This window comes from Cucurbita pepo, chromosome 18 (genome assembly GCF_057944985.1).
Source record: "Cucurbita pepo subsp. pepo isolate OVF chromosome 18, ASM5794498v1, whole genome shotgun sequence".
NCBI lineage: Eukaryota > Viridiplantae > Streptophyta > Magnoliopsida > Cucurbitales > Cucurbitaceae > Cucurbita > Cucurbita pepo.
The window spans coordinates 7,943,366-7,967,792 of NC_141815.1; the positions used below are offsets into that span (position 1 = coordinate 7,943,366).

Consider the following 24,427-nt stretch of genomic DNA (forward strand, 5'->3'; position numbering starts at 1 on the left):
TAAGAACCACACCCACACGACTCCCGATTCGACTCTATCCTACTGACCTCCCACCTTGACGGCACACAATTCAAGATACTTGTCAACATTCCCATAATCTTTTGTATATATCCATAACTTTTTTCTGATCAGGCCCATCGTTCCATTCGTACAAGTATTTTTCAACGATTAGTTCATTATCTACTAACAAAACAAGAAGCATCGACCGATATATATAAGTGGTTGAGTTATTCTGATCAGACCCATCGTTCCATTCGTACAAGTATTTTTCAATGATTAGTTCATTATCTACTAACAAAACAAGAAGCATCGACCGATATATAAGTGATTGTTCAACCAAAACGTAACGATCGAGACCCGTTACAAATCTAGTGAAATTTAAGGCTTGTCAAGAGGTTATTGTTAATAGGGTCAGACAAATGATCCAAAAGGTTTTGGTAAGGGCCAACGCCAGTGACAAGTCCTTGTATAAACAAACCCAATATGGCCAACATTGCAAGCCTTCCATTCTTCACTTCTTTTAGCTTCAAATCCTTCATTGACTTCTCATCTTTACCAAACCCTAGAGGGTTGAACAAGGGCCCACCTGGGTAAGCTGGGTCCCCTGACCCACCCAAGAACCCCTCTAGACCCAAGAAGTACTGCTTCCCCATGGACCCTGGCTTAGCCCAATCTTGAAATCTTCTATGTTCAGCGAACCCCATTAGAGCCATTTCAAGTACAAATAGTGTGTAGGGGTCTGCCCAATAGTTGTAGGTCCCTGCTGGTGGGATCACCCCAGTTTTGAACCATGGGAGGGCTGTTTCTTGTGGGATTAGCCCTAGTGACCCTAATATCTCTGGGGCTATGGCTCCTACTACTCCCAACATTGCGAACCGCCCGTTGATTACCTCCCCGTATGCTAACCATCTCGGCTCGATGAACCCTCCCGTGCCTTCAGGGTCCGATAGCCCTAGTGGGTCGAACCCGTAATCGCCTGGGAGACTGTCAATCAAACCAGAGGTTTATTTTAGATCTGTTTGATAACATTCTCGTTTCTTACGTCAACTTTTTTATTGAAGATATATATATACCTTCCATCCAAGTAAGAAAGACTTTGTTTTGAAGCAAACCATAATGCCCGGTTGGCTCCTTGCTGTATTAGAACACAATATTAAATCTCACGATCAATACTATTTAGAAAAGATAACAGATGTCTTACTCAATTGAGCAACATTCAAATTCGAGAGCTAAAGTCAATAGATTATGTCGATACGGAAAATTTAGGGTTTTATGCATATTCGTAACACTCTTGGAGCTCGAAAACTAGCACAATGTTCAACAAACGATTACGAACATCGATTAAAAAGGGGCGAGAATAACCTTAACGGGAGGAGTGGCTTCAGCTCTAACAACAAAAGAAGCTGGTTTTGTGGAGGATCCAAGACAGGGTTTGGGACCAAATCTTTGTCTGGCGGCGCCCACCGAGGAGGTTAAGGAAGATGAAACAAGTGCCTGAGTGGCCATGGCTTTGTTTGAGAGGGAAGAGGAGAAGGGGTTGGTGGGGAGTGATGTGAGAGGAAGAATAGGAAAGATAAAATGGAAATGGGAAAGAATGAGATAAGCCACAGATTTTAGAATCCAAATTCTGGTTGAGATTCGAGGAGTCCTAGGTTTTTGGATTGGGTTGGGATCTATGAGTCCAACTGCAACTGTCCACGTGGACCTCAAGCTATCTTTGTCATCCACTTCTTTACTTGTTTTGACTTGTCACCTATCCCCATTTCCCACGTGGCACTTATTTTATGTAATATGGATGATCTAACGTTTAATTTGAGATTTCTATGATCAATCATCATTTTACAAGTCGATTGGTTTAAACTCTCATTTTGCAATTGTTGAGCTCATATACGCATATGTTCGTATGATTACATGTACCATTGAAGTTTTAGTTTTAGGATATAAATCGGATCCTTATATGACCACTGTTGAAGAAAAACTTTGTCCGATTTGTATTTTTGCTTTATTTGTTTAAAAATAAAAGTTGGGTCGAAATCTTAGGATATTGAGAGTTAAAAATATCAACGGTCCATACGTATATATAACCTTGATTAAGAAGTCGTATGTTCGAACGTCTCTACTTTCCATATTGTTTACCTAAAGTGCGTATCATCGACCAAGAAATAAGATGTTTGAATCTCCAATCTACGTATTGTTGAACATAAAATAATGAAGATCTCCATGTCGTCACATGCACGAGGTAACAATAGGTAAGTGATTCGACACGTAAATAAACGATTTAAACGATTAGGATTCGAGCATAATTGCTTTTGATCTTGGTAAAATCAATCTCAAATGAACATTAAGCAAAGGCATGAATTAGACTTTTATCAATTTATAGTATGGATGATAAGGAATCAACCCATAGGAAAGCTCTGATACCAAATGATAAGGAATCAACTCAAGGGAAAACTCTGATACCACATGATAAGAAATCACTACAAGAGAACTAAGATTTAGATTGCCTTGTTGATCGAATATCTCAAGATAAGAACACTTGTTTGAGATTCAAATCACTCTACAAACAAGATTAATCATCTCAAGCTTGAATGATTCTACAAGCAACCTAAATTACATAGAATTGCAAAGAAACTTAGCCATTGGCTAAAGGAAAACACATCCTCATTTTACTAAATTTTCCAAGTCTATTTTAGAAAGATAACATACATGTCTTTCTATAGTCTCAAAATGAAAACCATCTCGCACCAGCCATTTCAAGAGTTGTAATTTCTATACTTTATTACCATAATTAGCCGCTGTGTAAATAAGCCTTAAAATACATTCAACAAACACAGTAACTCTAAATTACCATCCACCCAAAATTTGTAGCCATCCAAGAATAAATGGAGCTTGATTCTTCTTTAATGTGACATGAATTGCAACATCTTATTGATTAAGATGAAAAAAAAAAAAAAAAAAAAGTGGGACATAATTCATCCATTTTAAACAAAGATCTATATGCTCTCTTTAAGGAAACAAAATGTATAAATCCTCTTATGGCTTTGAGAATGTTTCCAAAGCATTAACAAGGAGCTTCTTCATCAATCATAATGACATGATGAGCTACAAGAACAGCTCCATGGCATGGCTGCATTGAACCCTTGTCTTGCAAATCATTTTGTTGCACTGGTGCTACACTAGATGGCACTTCCACAGCCTTGAAGCCTGCAATTGAAGCCAACTTTTGGACTGAATCCACAATCTTCACTATGCAGCCAATGGTGTCAAGTAGAAGTGGTGACAAAGAAGCAACATGAACAATCTCCAAAGCATTATTGTTATTATTCATTTCTTCAAATCTCCATTCTTCCAAATGGGACTTGAGATTCTCAGCTGCAATCTTTGCTTTCTCTATGTGGGCTTTGGCTGTTAGTGGTGGAACCATTTTCCTTAATCCCATTGCTAATTCTCTTAATCCATTACTTAATTCACTACAAATCTTCATACATTCCTCTTGAAATGGACCATGGATTTGTTGAGATGGCATCTGCATAAAAGAAAAGATCATGAGAATAGGGTTTTTATCGTTTATTAATAAGACCCGTTTCATAACTAAATAGATAGTTGTTTATTTTCTAAAATGGTATTAGTATTCTCGTTCTTTTTTGTGAGATCCCACATCGGTTGGGGAGGAGAACGAAGTGGAACCCTCTCCCTAACATACGCGTTTTAAAAACCTTGAGGGAAATCTCGAAAGGAAAGTCCAAAGAGAATAATATCTGCCCGTGGTGGGCTTGGATCGTTATAAATAGTATCAGAGCCAGACACTGGGCGATGTGCCAACGAGGAGGCTGAGCCCTGAAGGGGGGTGAACACGAGGCGGTGTGCCAACAAGGACGCTGGGCCCTGAAAGGGGGTAGATTGTGAGATCCCACATCGGTTGGGGAGGAGAGCGAAGAACCCTTTATAAGGGTGTGGAAACCTCTCCCAAGAAGATGCGTTTTAAAAACCTTGAGGAAAATTTCGAAAGGGAAAGCCCAAAGATGACAATATAGGCTAGTGGTAGGCTTGAGTCATTACAAATAGTATTAGAACTAGACAATAGGAGATGTGCGAGCGAGGAGGTTGAGCCCCGAAGGGGGGTGGACACTAGGCGGTGTGTCAGCAAGGACGTTGGACCCCGAAGGGGGGTAGATTGGGGGGTCCCACATTAATTGGAGAAGAGAATGAGTGCCAGCGAGGACGCTGGCCCCGGAGGAGGGTGGATTGTGGGATCCCACATCGGTTGGGGAGGAGAATGAAGCATCATTTGTAAGGGTGTGGAAACCTCTCCGTAGCAGACACATTTTAAAAACTTTGAGACAAAATCTGAAAGGAAAACTCCAAAAAGGACCATATCTACTAGCTGTGGCTTGGATTGGATGGCTTGGACGATTACAATTCTAATGTTAGGCTCACATTCTAAAAGTCAACGAGCAAAACATGCATCGAATCTTACTTGAGTTCGTTTCGTTTGAAGGTAGCCATTAAGAACTTCAAGGCGACATGCACACTCTCTATTCAAGCTTCCAATTTCCAAGTATACCTTCCAAGGGTGGCGATATCTGAACTTGCCATGGCGAGGCTCCCATCTTGCAAGATTAGTCTATCCAAACACATCACCCCATTAACCACAAAACAAGAAACAAGAAACAAGAAACAAGAAACGAACAAACCCTAAGAGCGTCGAGCTAGCTTAGCACACTCACCAACGATTCCTCGTTCGATTTCGAGTTTAGAATGGTTCTATATTTTTGCATGTCAACCTTGCCAACCTCTCCTTGCTCTTGTAGTAATCCAAAATACTCAGCTCCAAACCCTGCCAAAGATTCACTTACAAATCCATCAACCAAATCAAAGAGCCAATAGATTCTCTCATGAAAACGACCAAACATAATTTGATTTGTACCATGAAAGAAAGTGGCAAGAGATTCAATGTTGTTGGCGACCAAATGGTGAAGATCAGTGCCAGCCCAAACAGGACAGACAAAAACACAAACAAAGACAGTGAAACAGCATCCGATGAGAATGGTTAGCATCCTACTATATGCAAGCTTTGCAATTTCATCGTCTCTATATCCGGACAATGATACCATGCAGAATGTCAAGATGAATATCAGCAGCCCATAGTCGTATCTCGCCTTCATCTTTGGGAAGAATCTTATGAAAGTTGATATAGCAGCTGCATGCCATCCATTTCAAATCAAAAGTTAAATCGCTATCAAATTTGAACTTCAAACTATCTATTTTACGAGCCTCATTAGAGATGTTTACGAGGCGAAAACGGGAAAACCTTCTCTATCTCTGTCCCCGCCCTATTTCATTTTCCATCCCCACGAAAATTTCTATTTATTTTTATGGGAATTGGAGTGGAGATTCTCCGTGGGGATGAATGGGGATCGGGTTTTCCATGAAAAAATGACCCATTTCTTAAATTTTGTTTAAAATGGTTATTTTTTAATGCATAATTTATATGTTACTAAAAATATAATAGTGACTGGGTGAGTAAGGGGAATACAATCCCCGTCTCCGACCCTGTTTATCTAACAGAGATTCTTCCTACTCCCTTTTCTATTTCCTATTTTGTTCGTAGATCTCGTGAACTAAATGAATGTTTCTAAATTTCATGAACTAAAAGAGTTGTCATAACTAGAAATTTACCTAGTACGAACACGAACAAGCCAAGCATTATTGGTCGGCCAGTATCTCCACCCAAGCTTGCCAAATAGTGAGCTCCGAACCCAAGAGCTCCAGCTAAAAGAGTTGCCATAACTCGATTCAAACCTCGTCCTAGTGTCCCTCCTGTTCAAAAAATGTCATGAGTTATCATAACTTACCAACTTACAACATCGAGCATTGCTTACTATCAAATACTACACGTACCAACGGAGAACTCAAAGACGACAATGACGGTGACAACAGCCCACATTGTGGAGGTTCCAAACCCGTCATACAAAGGCTTGAAATAGTAGAACAAAGACACCAAAGTTATAGCTAATCCCACTTTCAAAGCATGAACTACCCTTCTCGTGTCGTCCTTCGCGAGCTTCGTCGTCATTGTCGCTAGCTCAACCGCCATGGCTGGGAGCTTCGCGAATATCGGCTTCACCCACCTCAAGCAAAAAGGTAGCAACCCTTCATACTCATTGGAGCTCTTCTCAGTTGCCATTGTTAGAGTAAAGCTTGTCTGTTGTTTGGATTATAAAAAGAGTTGCACTGATCACTACTTAATATAGTGTAAGTATTGCGCGTAGAGAACAACACATTTGCATGTGAATACATCATTTGGCATTCATTGATTTAGTGTAAGTACTTAATATAGTGTAAGTATTGCGCGTAGAGAACAACACATTTGCATGTGAATACATCATTTGGCATTCATTGATTGTACTCTTCTTTGACTGTTCTTGGTTAACGTACAATCCAATAAATAATAAAAAATGTTTTCACACTTTATTATTGAATAATAAATGTTTTCAATTGCAGATTTAAAACATGTCTCAATTCAACGAGTCCGTACAACATCATATGTAACCAGATATTCTATTTGAGCTTTCTCAAACCAATGTAGGACTCTCACAATCTACGGCCCAGATCCCCTGCTAGCAGATATTGTCTTCTTTGGACTTTTCCGAACCGAACCGAACCAATGTGGGACTTATTGGCACACCGTCTCGTGTCTACCCTCTTTGTGGAACAACCTTCTCACTGGCACATAGTCTGGTGTCTGGCTCTGATACCATTTGTAACCGCCCAGATCCACTGCTGTTAGATATTGTCCTCTGGAACTTTCCCTTTCGGGCTTCCCCTCAAGGCTTTAAAACGCGTTTGCTAGGGGAAGACTTCACACTCTTATAAAGGGTGTTTCGTTCTCCTCCCGAACCAATGTAGGACTCTCACATCATATTAGAGATATCTATTTAATCTGTGAGGTCGGGCATTGCGTACACCTGTTTTGAACAAATATCTATTTAAACGAAGAATACAGAGAGAGTGAAGAGATATTTTTACCTATTAGCTAAACAAGCTCGAAACAGAGCTTATATTTCTGATCCCACCTCAACCTTGTTGAAATCTCCAAATCCTACGTTATATTATTGAAATTTGAATTTTTAGAAATTACGTTGAATATTATATTATATTTTTTAATAAAAATTATAATGAAGAATTTCGTAGAAATACCTTTTCCAATTTTTTATTTTTATTTAATAATTATTTTTCTAGAAATTGGTGCTGACTGACACTCTGACAATATATTAATATTACATATATAGAAAGATTTGGTTGTCACATGTATGCACCTTAGCTGTGAAATTAAAAAAATATTCATAATGCATATCATATGTTTCTTGGCTCTCTCTATACGAATATGAATTATTTTGAGAAAATATGGAGGTTGGGATATAATCCAAAATATATGAAATGTTTATTTAAATTCCTTCGATAAAATATGTTAGAATGAATGATGTAATCCCCGAATTAAGATGGAAATTGAAATTTAAATTTGAAATAAATAAAGGGATAATCGGTGGCTGCCTCACCGACAATGATATTAGTAGAGATTCACTGTTCGAAATCGATTTTGAGCGTACCATTCTTGCTCGGGTGCATTTTTGAGTTTTTGCGCTGTTCATTATTGAGTTACCGAGGATGACTAAAGGCTACACGATAATATTGTGATCATTGATAGACAGACCAAATCGACATACTCCCTGCTAGGAAAGTCTATGAACTCGGTTAATAGTTGGGAGCAAATGTATACAAAGGAAATAACTAGGTTGTTGAAGTTAAGATTGAATTTTCATCCATAGATAGATGACCGAACTGAACCTCTAAACTAGACTTTGCAGAACGACAAACAGTTTGGTCTTTCTATTACACTTTATGAAGTTTACTTATAACGACAGTTACCAAGCAGCCATCCTTACGAGAGATGTTGTAGATCTCCAATGTTTTGGGATGATGTCGAAGAACGAAGCTGGTAGGCTCGAAGCTGGTCCAAGCTATAAATTAGGTCACTCAGACGATCAAGATGAAGGTGTGTACGACTCAGAGTAGATAAAACAGTTACGTTGATGTGAGACATAAAAACTATGAATTTGAAGTGAGTAATTTGTTGAAATCTTTAATATATGATTTTTTTTCCGCACACTAACCCTGAAGGCAGGTGAGATTCAGTTGGTGTCTTAACCTCTAAACTATATTCGAATTGATCGAAGAACGAATATTTAACTCACAGGTCTTTTAGCTGAACAAGATTTGCAGTAGAAGATTCAAATATTTTATATTGGTCGAGAGTATAAACGTCTTAATTTTATATTAAAGATTCCAACCAATTACCCATTTTTAGTATTATATTAAAGTTATTAGATTAAGGTTTTGACTGACATGAGTTAGTAAATTTCAAACGTTGTCCAAATTTAGGAGTGTCATTAAAGTTTGAGCTTTGTCGTTGACTGTTGTCTGGTTTTATGTTTAAGATGTTCAGCTGCAATATTTTGACCAAAGTCAACACCAAGAAATTATTTCAATAATTTATCAAGAAATTATTTCAATAATTTATCAAGAAATTATTGCACCTTTTAATGGCATGAAATATATATTTTTTAAAATTAATACTTATTTTATTTTATAGTATAAAACCTTTTAAAAAAAAAAAAAAACATAATTATTTCTACAGCAAAATAATTCTTAGAGAAATTCATCCTCTTCACATGAAACATTTAATATATTTAGTTGTCAAACTGTTCGTAGACTTTATGAAATTTCATAATTGAGGTTACCAATTTGAGAGAGTTTGTTTGAGTCACTTTCAGAATTTAGATTAGAGTTTCGTTTTAACATTTTATGTCAGCTTTGGCCGGTTAGGTATTCCAGTCAGTTTTGCAGTTTTAAAACATGACTATTAGGGAGAGGTTTCCACACCTTTGTAAAGAATACTTCGTTTCCTCTCCAACCGATATAGAATATCACAGTCCACTTTATTGGGGTAAACATCCTCGTTCAGCCCCTTCTCCAACCGATGTGGGATATCACAATCTACCCTCATTGGGGGCTAGTGTCCTCGCTCATTTCCCTCTCCAACTGATGTGGGATATCACAATCTGCTCCCTTGAGGGCTAGCGTACTCGCTTGTAAGGAATGCTTCGTTCTCTTCTCTAGTCGATGTGGGATGTCACAATCCACCCCTTGGAGACCAGCATCCTCGCTGGCACATCGCCTGGTGTCCGGTGTCTGACTTTGACTTCATTCCCCTTCGTTCTTGCTGACATATTGTCAGCTTTGGCTCATTACGTATTGCTGCAAGTCTCAGTTTTTAAAATATTTCTGTTAGTGAGAGGTTTTCATACCCTATAAAAACGTCTCGTTCTTCTCTTCAATTGATGTAGGATCTAAAAATTTGACGAACTGAAGTCTTATTTAATAACGATTGTGGTCATGTTTTCTTCTAGTTTCTTTGCTTTGGTTTATAATTTTCTTATTTGTTGGTCTCAATTTTCCTCCGAAATAAACATTGATAGCTCATTTTAGTGTCACAACCAAAATGTCCAAATATTTCAAAGACTTTTGTTATCAGGTTTCTTCATAAACGTTGTCCCAAAAATGTCTATGATTGAACAAAATAGTGCATTCATAGCTCATTTCTTTGTAAACGTGTCTTGCATTTAATGAATTTGTGGTCTAGTTTGATCTTGAATTCACTAAAAACATCTGTCAATCACTTTTTCGATAGTCAGTTTAACCTGCATTTTTTATACCTTTTTTCTCGTTCTTGTTTCCCATTTCAAGTTTTTTAATCTTTCAGGATATTACGTGATATAGAAATCAATGTACCATCCACGGACTACGTCAATTCACTAAACTAAAGTTCATTTCGTGTAGTGATCGTAAATTTATAACCTAACAACCCTTATCTCTCTTTACGTGTTGGTGCATTCATTGAAACAACCGGAGAAGAGAGTAAGAATAAAGTGCGTCGAGCCAGGTTTCCTAGATCGATGTATTTCTCGTCGGATCTAAATGGATGAATGAGCAATTTTCTTTTTTTTTTTTGGGTGGAAGGACTTAGGTACTCAACTTTTTATAGATTCGGGGCACGAACTTGTTCGTTGGTTCCAACAATTTGACTGTTTGAAATGAGCGGAGCTCTGTATTTACTTACAATGCCGATTGTTCTTGTTTTATTTCTTTCTTTCTTTCTTTGGTTCTTTGGTAGGTTGCCATTGATCAATAACTCCCATGTGGAGACTCCAAATGGATCGATACAATTCTTCGCGGTCCCTTGTAATTTAATTGACTCGATCAAGAAAATTCTGAGTAATTCAAACTTGAGACTAAGTAGTTGATCATGACCCGTTTGAGTTCACCTAATTCAAATGTGCTCAACGAGATATACGTGAAGAAAAGAAAGAAATTACACAAGAGTGTGGTGGTTGATACACTTATTTTGATGTCTAAATAAGAACACGTTGATTGGTGCAACGAGATTATGATTTGAGAATGAGGTTGGACTTATGTGAGATCGCACATCGATTGAAGAGAAGAACGAGTGCCGGCGAAGACACTGGGCCTCGAAGGGGAGTAGATTGTGAGATCGCACATCGGTTAGAGATGGGAACAAATCATTCTTTGTAAGATGTGGAAAGCTTTTTCTAGCAAACGCGTTTTAAAAACTTTGAGAAAAAGCTAGAAAAAAAAAGCCCAAAGAGGACAATATCTGCTAGTGTCACGACCCGATTTTCAAGGCTTCGAGAATCAAATCAAGACTAAAAAAGACAGAAGCGAAAACAAATAAAATTAAAAAAAATAGAAGATGAAAATTCAAAATTAAAGTCAAATATTACCCGAAATACAGTTATGAAAGAAAATACAAAAGACTCCAAATGTGAAAACGGACTAACGCTCCGGAATGACACCCCTATGTGACATTGCAGCTCTCGACCAGTACCGAAAAAAAAAGGGAAAACAGGGCCCGTTTATTATAAGGTTGAAATTAAATAAAAGTAAATACAAGCTAAAACAAATATAAAAATAAAAAGACGAAAGTGATTAAAATGTCAGATCGTGACACTGCAACTTAACACTAAGATGAAAATTTGGGATCGTGATTAAAAAGACAAAGGTGAAATCAAATAAAAATTAAACATAAGATGAAAATTTCATAAAATTTAAACCTAGATAAAGACAACACCAAAATTAAATACAAGATAAAATCTAATTATGAGATAAAAATAGAGAACAAGACATTTATTATAACAGCGTGAAAACCTCTCCTTAACAAAAGCGTTTTAAAATCTTGAGACTGACGATGATACGTAACAGACCAACGTGAACAAGATTTGTTAGTAGTAGGCTTGGACTCAAGCTGTTATATCATTGAGGTCACCTAGTCGCTATCCGTAGGCATTTGGTATAAAATATGGATTACTATGAGTAACAATTTCAATGAACTAATCTACAATAACAACATGACAATGATCATTAACAATGGCTGAAGTTGGCAACTTTTGGTGCTCTTGTTCCAATTCCAAGCCACTTGATTTCCCAGCTTCCACACACTTGAAATTTGCAAGTGAACCCAATTCACAAACTGACTCTGCAATCTTCTCAATGCAAGAAATGGTATCAATGAGCAACGAAGCCACGGTCGCTATCGGTACTATCTCTAGGAGATCAATGTCCCCGTCCCCCGGCCCGATCTTAAGCGCTGCCTTCAAGTCCTTCATTGCTGCCTTCGACTTCTCTATGTGGGGATTTGGAAATGTAGGTTGAGTCATCGTTCTTAGGTCGGATGCTATGTCTTCTAGAGCGTTGCTTGATTCAATGCTCATTTTAGAACAGGACTTCATGAGTCGGTCTTGGATGTGTAATGGAGTCTACATGAAATACATTTGAATTCTAAGTCAAATTTCATCTGTAAACTTATCAAATCGGATCTAGCACAGTCAGGTAAAGTTAACCAAATCGTTTGGTGTGATTAAAGTTTCTTACTTGAGTTTCAGTGATAAGGTAGCTGTTGAGAGATTCGAGTCGATAAGCACATTGTCTCGTTAAGCTTCCAATCTTCCGATATTGCTTCCATGGATGACGAAACTTGAAGGGCCCATGGCGTGGTTCCCACCTTGCAAAGTTAACCAGTGACTCTTCAGTTTGCCTCGACGTCAAAACGCTCTTACATCCTTCAAGAAGCTCATCTTCTTTCAATTCATTTGAATATTGAACCCCAAAACCTGCAAACCAAAACACATAGGAATCAAAACTAAGTTATCTTTCCTACATCAAACAGTGCGAACTTCATAATAATTTTAAAAAAATAGTCGACACTCGATTTAAAAATTATATTTCAAACGTGTATGATTAAGAACATATTCGAATTTTCATGAAACAATTATTAGAGACAAGGAAGCAAAATTATGAGCAATAATACGATGATGATGAGCTAATGAGTGAGAGACACCTTGGAGGAAGTTGGCGAGAAGTTGGATGTTGTTGGAGACAAGAGAATGGAGATCATCACCAGCCCAAACAGGGCATATGAATAAGCATATGAGAATGGCAATGAAGGTGCCTAGTAGAATGGTGAGAGCTCTCCTATAAGCGACTTGAAGAATCTCGTCATCTCGGTAACCGGAGACCGACACTAAACAAAAGGTCAGGATGAAGATGAGGAAGCCATAGTCATATCTTGCCTTTATTCGAGGGAAGAATCGTATGAACGTTGTTATTGCAGCTGTATTCATAGTGTCAAATTCAATCAGTGTATACACACGAATGTCAACTTAAGTATAGCTCAATCGATTAAAAAACATATTCTTTTGACCAAAAAATTAGAGATTGGAATCTATCATCTGTTCGAGCTTCAAAAAAGAAAAAAGAGGATGCACAATTTTCCCTTAAAGAGTATCTTTTTATATAGGTAATATTTACGTAACTAAATTGTAAGTTCAAGCCCTTAAAGGCGATGCTTTGTTTCCCTCTCTAACCGATGTGAGATTTCACAATCCACCCCGTTAAGGGCGATGCTCCGTTCCCTTCTCTAACCGATGTGGGACCTCACAATTCACCCCTTAAGGGCCAACTTCGTTCCCCTCTCCAACCGATGTGAGACCTCACAATCCACCCTAAGGGCCAGCTTCATTCCCCTTTCCAATTGATGTGGGATCTCACAACCCACCTCCTCAAGGGCGATGCTTCGTTCCCCTAAACCACTGATATGGGACCTCACAATCCACCCCTTAAGGGCCAGCTTCATTCCCCTCTTCAACCGATGTGAGATCTCACAACCTACCCTCTTAAGTGCGATGCTCCGTTCCCTTCTACAACCAATGTGGGACCCCATAATCCACCCCTTAAGGGCCAGCTTCATTCCAACCGATGTAGGATCTCACAATCCACCCCCTTAAGGGCCAGCTTTGTTCCCCATTTCAATCGATGTGGGATCTCACAACCCACCCCTTCAAGGGCGATGCTTCGTTCCCCTCTACCACCGATGTGGGACCTCACAATCCACCCCCTTAAGGACCAGCTTCGTTCTCCTCTCCAACCAACGTGGGATCTCACAATCCACCTCCATAAAGGTCAGCTTCGTTCCCCTTTCCAATTAATGTGGGATCTCACAACCCACCCCCTCAAGGGCGATGCTTCGTTCTCCTCTCCAACCGATATGGGGCCTCACAATCCACCCTCTTAAGGGCGATGTTTCGTTCACAATCCACCCTCTTAAGAGGGTGGGATCTCACAACCCACCCCCTCAAGGGCGATGCTTCGTTTTCCTCTCTAACCGATATGGGGCCTCACAATCCACTCTCTTAAGGGCCTGCTGGCACGCTCTGAGTGCCTGATTTGATACCATTTGTAATGGCACAAACCCACTGCTAGCAAATATTGTACACTTTGGCCCGTTACGTATTGTCGTCAGCCTCACAGTTTTAAAACGAGTTTATTAGGGAGAGATTTCCACACTCTCATCTATCTAATATGAAATCTCAAGAAATTGTTCATCTATCTAATATGAAATCTCAAGAAATTGTTCAAAATCTCTGTAATGGCCAGTATCAAAGTAATAATTACTATCATGACTAAGAATTAAAATACAAACTTGTATCCCATGATATTTATGTATTTTTTTAAAAAAAATTAAAAAATAATATTAGAAACTATATATTTTGAAGAATTTTGAAGTAGAATTACATACCAAAAAAGAAAACAGAGAGCGATAGAATAACAGGTTGAGCTTTATCTCCAGCCAAATCCGCCAAAAAATGAGCTCCAAATCCCAAACTCGCAGCCAAGGACGTTGCCAAAACCCTATTCAATCCCCGTCCGAGCGTCGCTCCTATTTCAACCGAACCAATGAATATGGCTCAATGATTAAGATATTTACCGCTAAACATACAACAAAAATGAGAATATATTCACCTACGGAGAACTCGAAGACGACAACGACAGTCAAGACAGCCCACATAGCCGAGGCGCCGAGGCCATCATAGAGAGGCTCGAAGTAGTAGAACAATGACACCAAAGTGATGGCTAGGCCGACTTTGAAAGAATGAACAATTCTCCTTGGATCATCCTTGGCTAGTTTCTTCGTCTTTCTCAATAACTCGACCACCTTCGCCTTTAGGCTCGAAGATTTGGCTTTGAGCCCCTCGCCGCAACGAGCCAAAACTCCCTCGTTCTTCTCATCGGCCATCTCCACGGCCAAAGCGCCTCAAACTTGGTTTTTCTTCGCAATTGAGTGAGAGCGAGATGGGAAAAGTTTCTCTCTTGTAATGAGATTTGGTAATGAAGCCTAGATTGCCATATATATGTATATATATAGGAAGGACCCAAGATGGTAGCTTGAGAGTGTGTGGCCAACAAAAAGTGTCACCTTTATTGGTATGTAATTTTTTAAAAAACTCAAACCCTTTTAAATTAAGAGGGTAAATCTTTAATGGTACCTATAACGACCCAAGTCCACCGTGTTAGTAGATATTGTCCTCTTTGAGCTTTTCTTTTCAAGCTCCCCCTCAAGGGTCGTTCTCATCTTCAACCAATGTGGGATCTCACAATCCACTCTCTTCAGGGCCTAGCGTCCTTGTGGTCAGACTTCGTCGTGTCCACCGTCCTTTGGGGCTCAACCTCCTCATTGACATATCGCCTAGTGTCTGGTTCTAATACCATTTGTAACGGCCCAAAACCACAACTAGCCGATATTGTCTTTTTTGGGCTTTCATTTCCAGACTTCCTCTCAAGATTTTAAAACGCTTCTGTTAGTGAGAGGTTTTCACACCCTTGTTTGATGTGGGATCTCATAGTACCACTGATGACGTTTTTTATTTTTCAAACGAGTGTCATTTGAGTGTTTAGAAAAACTTTTTTCTGGTTTCAGTCTCTTACTATATCTACTAGAGATTATAGTAAGACTAAAATGATGAAAAGAAAAAAAAAAAAAAAAAAACTTGTGGCCATATACACAAGACCTTACAACCAAACCGGAACGCGAAAGCCCCATTCAAGAACTTTGATGCATTAAGTAAAAAATAAGAAATGAAAAAGTTAACCATAGCTCTAGATATATATAAATCACGACAAAATTATCAATAGTCATTCATACGATCTCTTGTGCATCGAGATGTCTTTCACAAGCTATAGAAAATTTGAGCCTTCGATCTCTAGTGAAAAGCGCCGATATCTCTAATACAACTATTCGAGCTATGAACAGATTGGTCGTGCTCTTTTGGAAGTATAGTCACGTAATGAAGGTGAGAAAGGTTAGGAAGGGACACGAGGTTAGAGATGTTTAGAAACCGTGTGAAGGAAATTTCATTGTCGTTTGTCGTTTTCCAGACAGTTCCAGAACCTACCAAAGTTACCATTGACAGCCACTGACCCACCTGGAAAGACAAACCAACCAAAGCACCTTTTTTTAAAAAAAGAAAATGGCCAATTAAATTAATTAGTTTAAAATAGATAAATTAATTTATTTTATCTCAATATATTTCATTTTAAAAACATATAGTAATTTATTTAAAAAATATTCTCAATATATATCATTAGTGTATGAACGGAACTACCAGTATTAAGTACTCGTAAATTTTTAATAGTATCGATAAAATACCCATAAACTTTTAGAAACTAAAAAAAGAAGGGTATTATTGATGCTTTTAAAAGTTTATGCAACGACCCAAGTTCACCGTTAACATATATTCGTTTTGGCCTATTACGTATCGTCGTTCGTCTCACGATTTTGAAACGTGTCTGCTAGAGAGAAGTTTTTACACCCTTATAAGAAATGTTCCATTCCCCTCTCCAACCAATGTGCGATCTCATAATCCACTCACCTTGAGGGCCCAACGTCCTCACTAACACACTGATGTCTAGCTTTAATATCATTTGTAACGAGTCAAAACGGACAATATCTAGTACCAGTGGACTTGAGTTGTTACAGTTCAAATTTGTTTTTTAACTATAGTACTAAGAGTTGCGTTCTTATACTAATGATAAGAATACTTTTGAACTTGTTAAACGGTATTAATGCAACTTTTGACATAAAGCTAAAGTTTCGATATATATATATTATATATATATATTAGAGAAAAAGACAAATTTGAACTTGTGTGCTTGATTAAATAATATATATGTTGATTACCTAACATTTTAGTCATGTGGTTCCAACTATTTGTGTCACAATACATTATTCACAATGCCATCTGTATCGCATTTTATTATTATTATTATTATTGTTATTATTATTTGAGTATATTTGTCCGCCCGAGAATGACTCCATTGGTTAAAAGATCATTGTGACATTAGAGTAAATAAGAGATACATGAATGAATCGAGATCATATTCGAATGAGAGTGATCGTAAGGATATTATAGTTAAGAAAGATTTAAAAGAATGGAAAGTTATTACCTATATCAATTCTTTTCGAGACTCAATCATAAAAATTTTAAATTTTAAGTCAAATTCATCGACACGACGTTTATTGTCGACCGTCGAAAAAACTATATATAATTTTATTAAGCGATATACAAATCTCTATCAAATATAAAAACGATAGTATAAGATAAATCTATAAATTATTGGAAGTATGAAGAAAAAGACATTTAGCAAAATAAAATAGTACATTTATATCATATTTGGGATAGTGATAGCAATGAGTAGGCAATGTGTTTGGTTTTAGATTGGACCATTTGTGCAATAAACTTAAAATAAGAATCCAATGGTTGCACAAAACATGGCTTTGATCTTGACATCGTTACAAAATAATGTTGGTTGTACCCAATTTAAATGATAAATTTCTTTGATCGTCCAAAATGTTGATGATTTTGATTCAAATGTTCGATAGGAAATACCGAAAAATTGTTTCGTTCTTGGCCAATTTTTTGGTCATTTTTGATCGTGGTACCATACTCAACTATTTTAGGAGCTCAACTAGTTAGTACTACGCTAAACCAACTAAATTACATATGTGGGTCAATCATAAATGATCCGTTGCAGTTAAAGATAGTTGGTAACGCTCTAAAATCCCATCATACATATGAGAGGAGTAGTTCGGTGCTTGTCAACTACGATACATATGTGAATTGGTCATAAATGACTCATCGTTACTAACATCTGAAAATAAATGAATAGTACTAGTGGGTATAAAAATATTTAGTAAGTAGCTGTGAGATCCCGTATCGGTTGGGGAAGAGAACGAAACACCCTCTATAAGGGTGTGAAAACTTTTCCCTAGCAGACACGTTTTAAAAATCTTGAGGGAAAGCCCGAAAGGAAAAGCTCAAAGAGGACAAGATCTACTAGTAGTGGGCTTGGGTCGTAGCTAACTTGTAAAACCGTAATATTTAAGATGAAAAAATCGTGTGCCTCCCTACTTAGGACTTAGTGGGCTATAATGTCTATTCATATTGATATTGAAACATGAAAGTCAAAGTTCTAGTCTTAACCAATTTAGGCTTATAGCAAGCCACTACTCTAATAAATCAGCTAAGCCACGTGGGTCAATCATAAATAATGTCTCGCTGCAAGAGGTAGTTTGGACCGAAGTACTCTAATAATTCAGCTAAGCTACAACATGGGTCAATCATTAGCAAGTTTGGACCGAAGTACTCTAATAATTCAGCTAAGCTACAACATGGGTCAATCATAAATGATGTCTCGCTGTTAGAGGTAGTTTGAAACGAAGTACTCTAATAAATCAGCTAAGCTACAACATGGGTCAATCATAAATTATGTCTCGCTGCTAGAGGTAGTTTGGAACGAAGTACTCTAATAAATCAGCTAAGCTACAACGTGGGTCAATCATAAATCATGTCTCGTTGTTTGAGATAGTTTAGAACGAAGTAGGTCGTGCATTATTAGTTGGATTGAAGTAAGAATTTTGTATACTGGACAATATCTTGTTACTAATTATATTAGAGTCAGACACCAGGCAGTATGTCAGCCACATAAGGATGTGGGAATCTCTCCCTAGTAGACGCGTTTTAAAACTATGAGACTGACAGTGATACTTAACGGGCCAAAGCGAACAATATCTACTAGTGGTAGGCTTGGGGCTGTTACATTTTATGCTTCCACTTCTGGTGTTTGACAAATACATCATTATATTCTCAAAATTACTCTTATTCACACCTGATATTTCGGAATCTCTATTGTTTTATAAATAATATAATGTTATTTTGGATCACAATCATGAAACAATCCAAAATAAATTCTTTGAAGATCAACCAACACCATCAACTTCAGCTTATTACAATGGTAAAAAGTAAAAAAAACCAAAGCTAATTGATGTTAGTTTCATTTCCATCTAATTACACTCTCAATTTCACCCACTACCAATGGGTATTGTAACAAAAGAAACACCAATGTTGGGTTCCACTTTTTCCTTTTCACTTTGTATTGCTGCCTCTGCAGGCTTGGCTGCCTTGAAATGGGCCAAAGAGGCAAGTTCTTGAACAGCCTCTGCAATTTTTTCGGTGATATCGACGACGTCGACCAGCAGCGTACCGACGTTGGCTGCCGGGATGAGTGTCAAGAGATCACAATTTTCCCACAAACGTGATGATTTGAGTGAGGCTTTGAGCTTTTTGGCGGCTGCTTTTGAGTTGTTTGTGTGGATTTCAGCTAGAGTTGGTTGAGTCATTTCCCTTATGGATGAAACAAGCTGCCTTAGTGCTTTCCCTGTTTCCATGCTCATCTCCATGCATGGTTCTTGGATTTGTGTTTGAATCTCTTGTGAAACCTACACGAATCGCGATTCGTGGACAAACCCTTTTGGTTTAAATCCGTTTTAAACAACAAAAATGATATTTGAACGAGAATGAACATCGAATATTACTTGGAAACTAGAAGAAGAGAGATTGCGATGAAGGGCGTCGATTCTAAAGGCACATTGATAAGTTAGGGCTCCGATTTTCAGGTACTGCTTCCATGGATGACGGAATTGGAAACATCCGTGGCCAGGCTCCCACCTTGCGAAATTATACTGTACGAATATCAATTATCATTTTAAAGGTCAATCGTCTGATCGTTTGATCTTTACTCGCACGGAAAAAGAGAGAGAGGCACGTACCAATGTATCTTCGATGCCACTTGATTTGAGAATACTTTTATATGCTTGAATACTTTTGTCATCTTTAGCCTCTTTATCTTGTAAAGTTTTAAAGTATTCAACTGATCCATATCCTATGAAATATGGCAAAAATCTTCTTGAGTGGTTTCTACACAAAAAAAAATTAAACCAAAAAGAAAAAAATTCTTGAACTTTATAATCTCACAATTCTATGTTAAACAACCCTGCAATTCAAATATAGACGTTGTAAACTCGTAGACAACTTAGCATCTTAGGCACATATTATTTATTGTAGTCGAACTTGTTGCAAGAAAAGGTAGTTGAATGTGTTAGACGAAGAGAATATAGTATGTAGAAGCCACTAGAGTCGGTAGGAGTAAAAAAGAGGGTGGAGCCCTCATAAATGTAATAGCCCAAATCAAACGCTAACAAATATTGTTCACTTTAGTCCGTTATGTATCACCATCAACCTCACGGTTTTAAAATTCATTTACTATGAGGAGGGTCTAGCCCTAATCCAACCAGCGTCTCACACCGGACGGTGACTGACTTTGATACCATTTGTAATAACTCAAATCCACCGTTAGCAGATATTGTCCACTCTAGGCTTTCCCTTTCGAGTTTTCCCTCAAGGTTTTTAAAACACGTCTATCAGGGAGAAATTTCCACACCTTATAAGGAATGTTTTATTCCCCTCTCCAACCGATGTGGGATCTCACAATCCACCCCCGTACGACCCAACGATCTTCCAACGGGCACATTAAGAGTAACAGTGAGGGTGGAGTCTGTTGAGGACTGTTGGGAGAGGAGTCCCACATCGACTAATTAAGAGGTTGATCATGAGTAAGTAGACAATATCATACTATCGCAGAGATTCGTGATTTCTAACCGAACCCTCGTAAACATCTGATCCCCCACAAAAGCGGTAAAGCTTAAAGAATTTGTTACCTTGGAAGAAGAGGGCCAACTTTTCAATGTTGAGAGCAATGCGATTGTGGAGATCTTGGCCAGCCCAAAATGGGGAAATAGAAATGGATATGACAACACAAACACACACACCAAGGAAGATCGTTGAAACCCTCTTTTGGAGAAGCAAAAGTATTTCATCATCTCCAACCCCAGATATTGATACAAATGAGAATGTTAAAATGCCTATCATCATTCCATAATCATATTTCGCTTTGATGCTCGGAAAGAACCTCATAAACGTCAATATGCATGCTGTTTAAACACGTACGAGACTTTTTATCAAATCATATGGATTGAATTTTAATGAAGGACCGAACATGAAATTTAATCGCTTTTTAAATAACGTGTTCGGTCAACTCGTACAAAGACATAAAAACTATAAATTAGAAAGAGAATGTTTTACCTAGTAGAAAGACAAAGATACTGGTAATGATTGGCTGACCAACATGGCCAGACAAGGCAGCTAAGTGATGAGCTCCAGCTCCTAAAGCACCAGCAAACAGGGTTGCAAATGCCCTATTCAGCCCTTTTCCCAGCGTTGCTCCTGTGGATTTTGTACCATAATATGCAAAGGCCTCATTAGAAGAAAGCTCAAAAGGTTGAAAATTTTCGAACACATTCAACGTTGACTCTACTAATTCTATCGAATTTGTGTTTGGATAACGGATTTGAAAAGGCATGTTCGAGAATAATTTTAAAATAGATCATTCTTTTTAGGTTTTGTGTCGTTTAAAATTATTTTTTGAAAAGCCTGACCATCTGGCTAAATTTTATGTTTATGACGGTTTTTACAACTCAAGCATATCATTAGCAAATATTGTCTGCTTTAGCTCGTTACGTATCAACGTCGGTCTCACAATTTTAAAATGTGTCTACTAGCGAGAGGTTTTCACACTCTTATAAGAAATGTTTCGTTTCCCTCTCCAACCAATATGGAATCTCACAATCCACCCCCCTAGAAACCCAGCGAGTCACACTGCCCGATATCCGGCTCTGATACCATTTGTAACTGCTCAAGCCCATCGCTAACAAACATTGTCCACTTTGGCCCATTACATATCGCAATGAGCCTCACAATTTTAAAACACATCTACAAGGGAGAGGTTTTCACACCCTTATAAAAATGTTTCGTTCCCCTCTCCAACCAACGTGGGATCTCACAATCCACCTCCCTTGGGAGCCCAATGTCCTCGCTGGCACACCGCCCAATATCTGGCTCTGATACTATTTGTAACAGCCAAAGCCCACAGCTAGCTAATATTGTCCGTTTTGGCCCATTACATATCGCAATCAATCTAACGATTTTAAAACACATCTACTAAGAAGAGGTTATCACACCCTTGTAAAAATGTTTCGTTTCGTTCCCTTCTCTAACCAACACGGGATCTCACACTAGTACATAAAAAAAAAAAGTATAAAAAGTGATGAACTCATTGAAAATTCAAAGAAAACAACGAGAAGAGAGACAAAAAAAGAGGCAAAAGGAAGCTAAATAAAGCAATCATACCTACTGAGAATTCAAAAACAACAACGACAGTCATGACAGCCCACATTGCAGAAACTCCAAAGTTTGCAAAAAGTGGTTTGTAATAATAAAGCATTGAGACAATTGTGAGTGTAAGCCCTAATTTGAGTGAATGGATAACCCTTCTTGGATCATCCTTCCCCAAAGCTCTTGTCTTGCTTGCAACTTCCACCAATTTTGCAAATAAACCCTTCACCCATACAAACCCTCCACTCATTAGCCCTACTTTTTCATGGGACACCATTTCCATTGCTTAGAGAGACGAAGAACAAAGAACAAAGAACAAAAAGGACAAAGGAGCTAGCTAGAGAGACAAGAACTCAATGGTTTGTAGGAAATGTGTTGGAGCCTATCTATTATTTATAATGCCACTTAAAAAAATTGTATTGTAAAAGAAAAGATTTGAAAAGTTGTTGAAAGTTCTTTGAAAATGTATTCCATCCATTAAAGGGTTTCTTTGAAGGGTTGAATTTGGTTAAAGTTTGTCCGAGTAAGTCATGACGCTCGAGTGAATAAATTGAGATTATATCTGAATGAGAGTAGTCTTAAAGATATGAAGTCGTGGTTAAAAAAGTCTTAAAAAAATTGAAAGTTACTACCACAATGTGGGATCTTTAAAACATGTATGCCCTCAAGATTTTTAAAACACACCTGCTAGGGAGAGGTTTCCACACCCTTATAAAAAATGTTTCGTTCCACTCTCCAACCGATGTCAGATCTCATAATCCACCCCCCTTCAGGGTCCAGCGTCCTCGTTGACATACCACGCGGTGTCTAGCTCTGATACCATTTGTACCAGCCCAAGCCCACCGCTAGCAGATGTTGTCCTCTTTGGACTTTCCCTTTCGGGCTTCCCTTCAAGGATTTTAAAACGCGTTTACTAGGGAGGGGTTTCCATACCCTTATAAAGAATGTTTCATTCCCCTCTCCAACCGATATGGGATCTCACAATCCACCCCCTTTAATGGTCCAGTGTCCTCGCTAGCACTCGTTCTTTTCTCCAATCAATGTGGGATCTCACATGTTTTCTTAGAAAATTTTCTATAAAATGACGTGACGATTTGCAGGAATAGTCTTCATCTTTAGAAATCGTTCAAGTCAAGTAAGCAACAAGGTCATGTCACAGTGGATACAAGGGAATACAGGGACCATCAAATTCTGAATCGAAATATTAAAACCTAGTCCAAACCCTAAACACGGAGTGTTCGAACTTTAGATTTTATTCTTAATTTTTCCAAAAAACGAAATTAGTTTGTGTTAGTATTCACAATTGGAGCTCAAAGTAAGTATGGAGAGGGCACATGTTAAGAGTTGTTCACTACTCCATTAAAGGTAAAGTTAAAGTTAAGATTTTTGCATCCAATAGTGTAAGAGGGCCTTCAACTTGGATATCAGGTTATGTGCCATTGCATATATTCCTAAACCATATGGTATCAATTTCAGCCATTGAAACCCAACTTTTATAAAGCTCATCATATCTATTTTAGTCACACAATGGACCAATCAAACTCATTAATCAAGTGACACTCATCGAGTCATTCCCAAACAACATTGAGCATTTACAAAATGCTTCAAGAATTAGAACCTTTCATCAACTATTATAGCGGTCAATATTTGATATTGTTCGCTTTAACATGTTACGTATCGACGTCAGCCTCACAATTTTAAAACACGTCTACTAGGGAGAATTTTTCACACTCTTATAAGAAATACTTCATTCTCCTCTCTAACCAATGTGAGATCTCACAATCCACCCCTCTTGAGAACCCAACGTCCTCACTGGCACACTGCCCTGTGTCTAGCTCTGATATCATTTGCAACAGTCTAAGGTCACCGCTAGTGGGTGTTGTCAAGCATCTATTAGGGAGAGGTTTTCACATCCTTATAAGAAATGTTTCGTTCCTCTCTCCAAACAATGTTGAATCTCACCGTCTCAATGCTACAACATTAGTCATCAGGTTTAAAGTATCTATCTAATAGTATTTTCTCGACGTTTTTACATAACCCATGAACTTATGCTTGATATCATAGCAGAACGTCGCCCGATAACGTCGAAAATTATGTGAAATTGTCGTTTACCACTTGTTCGATTAACCCTTTTCTTTATTTACTTTTTGAAATCAAATGAATCCCTAACATGAAAAAGGAAAAAAAAGGAACAAAAATCATTACAAGTATGCAAGCAAGAATCAAACATGAGGCATATTCTGATTCCAATAAACTTGGTGATCGTAGACTTCTCTGCAAAATCTAGTGAGGCATCAAAAACTTAGCTTCTTTGCCAACGAGGCTTGCCTACATAGCCATTAATGACATCTTTTTGCTAACACAATTTCTAGATGCCTTTTCTTTTT

The 24,427-nt window shown here is 38.0% G+C and overlaps 4 protein-coding genes across 4 annotated transcripts; all 4 read right to left on the reverse strand.

Annotated features, from left to right (window-relative positions):
- Positions 1–263: 263 nt before the first annotated feature.
- LOC111779738 (photosystem I chlorophyll a/b-binding protein 3-1, chloroplastic) lies at positions 264–1,591 on the reverse strand. The gene is made up of 3 exons (XM_023659859.2): positions 1,363–1,591; positions 1,074–1,135; positions 264–984 (listed from the first exon to the last, which is right to left on the reverse strand). The coding sequence occupies exons 1-3, from the start codon at positions 1,504–1,506 to the stop codon at positions 369–371; spliced, it is 822 nt and encodes a 273-aa protein (XP_023515627.2). The 5' UTR covers positions 1,507–1,591; the 3' UTR covers positions 264–368.
- Positions 1,592–2,948: 1,357 nt separating this feature from the next.
- LOC111780688 (aluminum-activated malate transporter 2-like) lies at positions 2,949–6,210 on the reverse strand. The gene is made up of 6 exons (XM_023661159.2): positions 5,902–6,210; positions 5,680–5,820; positions 4,928–5,200; positions 4,728–4,837; positions 4,478–4,624; positions 2,949–3,526 (listed from the first exon to the last, which is right to left on the reverse strand). The coding sequence occupies exons 1-6, from the start codon at positions 6,185–6,187 to the stop codon at positions 3,062–3,064; spliced, it is 1,422 nt and encodes a 473-aa protein (XP_023516927.2). The 5' UTR covers positions 6,188–6,210; the 3' UTR covers positions 2,949–3,061.
- Positions 6,211–11,250: 5,040 nt separating this feature from the next.
- Positions 11,251–14,818, reverse strand: LOC111779739 (aluminum-activated malate transporter 2). Its single transcript, XM_023659860.2, has 5 exons — positions 14,437–14,818; positions 14,213–14,353; positions 12,476–12,748; positions 12,010–12,248; positions 11,251–11,894 (listed from the first exon to the last, which is right to left on the reverse strand). Exons 1-5 carry the CDS (start codon positions 14,708–14,710, stop codon positions 11,469–11,471), a joined length of 1,353 nt encoding a protein of 450 aa, XP_023515628.2. The 5' UTR covers positions 14,711–14,818; the 3' UTR covers positions 11,251–11,468.
- A 3,863-nt stretch (positions 14,819–18,681) lies between these two features.
- On the reverse strand, positions 18,682–22,354 carry LOC111780735 (aluminum-activated malate transporter 2-like). The gene is made up of 6 exons (XM_087119750.1): positions 22,056–22,354; positions 20,952–21,092; positions 20,528–20,800; positions 19,580–19,692; positions 19,346–19,492; positions 18,682–19,249 (listed from the first exon to the last, which is right to left on the reverse strand). The coding sequence occupies exons 1-6, from the start codon at positions 22,321–22,323 to the stop codon at positions 18,833–18,835; spliced, it is 1,359 nt and encodes a 452-aa protein (XP_086975876.1). The 5' UTR covers positions 22,324–22,354; the 3' UTR covers positions 18,682–18,832.
- Positions 22,355–24,427: the final 2,073 nt, after the last annotated feature.

Bases quoted from the DNA above. Each gene is read 5' to 3' on its own strand.
- LOC111779738 (XM_023659859.2), bottom strand. From the start codon at position 1,506: ATGGCCACTCAGGCACTTGTTTCATCTTCCTTAACCTCCTCGGTGGGC. The intron at 1,136-1,362 runs GTTATTCTCGCC...GTTCTAATACAG, and splicing joins AAGCCACTCCTCCCGTTAAG to CAAGGAGCCAACCGGGCATT. The intron at 985-1,073 runs GTATATATATAT...TTTGATTGACAG, and splicing joins CTTTCTTACTTGGATGGAAG to TCTCCCAGGCGATTACGGGT.
- LOC111780688 (XM_023661159.2), bottom strand. From the start codon at position 6,187: ATGGCAACTGAGAAGAGCTCCAATGAGTATGAAGGGTTGCTACCTTTT. The intron at 5,201-5,679 runs GTAAATTTCTAG...GATGGCATGCAG, and splicing joins CTTGTTCGTGTTCGTACTAG to CTGCTATATCAACTTTCATA. The intron at 3,527-4,477 runs GTAAGATTCGAT...TCTTTTATGCAG, and splicing joins TTCAAACGAAACGAACTCAA to ATGCCATCTCAACAAATCCA.
- LOC111779739 (XM_023659860.2), bottom strand. From the start codon at position 14,710: ATGGCCGATGAGAAGAACGAGGGAGTTTTGGCTCGTTGCGGCGAGGGG. The intron at 14,354-14,436 runs GTGAATATATTC...CGGTTGAAATAG, and splicing joins CGTCTTCGAGTTCTCCGTAG to GAGCGACGCTCGGACGGGGA. The intron at 12,249-12,475 runs GTGTCTCTCACT...TTTGGTTTGCAG, and splicing joins TCTCGCCAACTTCCTCCAAG to GTTTTGGGGTTCAATATTCA.
- LOC111780735 (XM_087119750.1), bottom strand. From the start codon at position 22,323: ATGGAAATGGTGTCCCATGAAAAAGTAGGGCTAATGAGTGGAGGGTTT. The intron at 19,693-20,527 runs GTAACAAATTCT...CATATTTCATAG, and splicing joins GTTGGCCCTCTTCTTCCAAG to GATATGGATCAGTTGAATAC. The intron at 19,250-19,345 runs GTAATATTCGAT...CGATTCGTGTAG, and splicing joins TCTCTTCTTCTAGTTTCCAA to GTTTCACAAGAGATTCAAAC.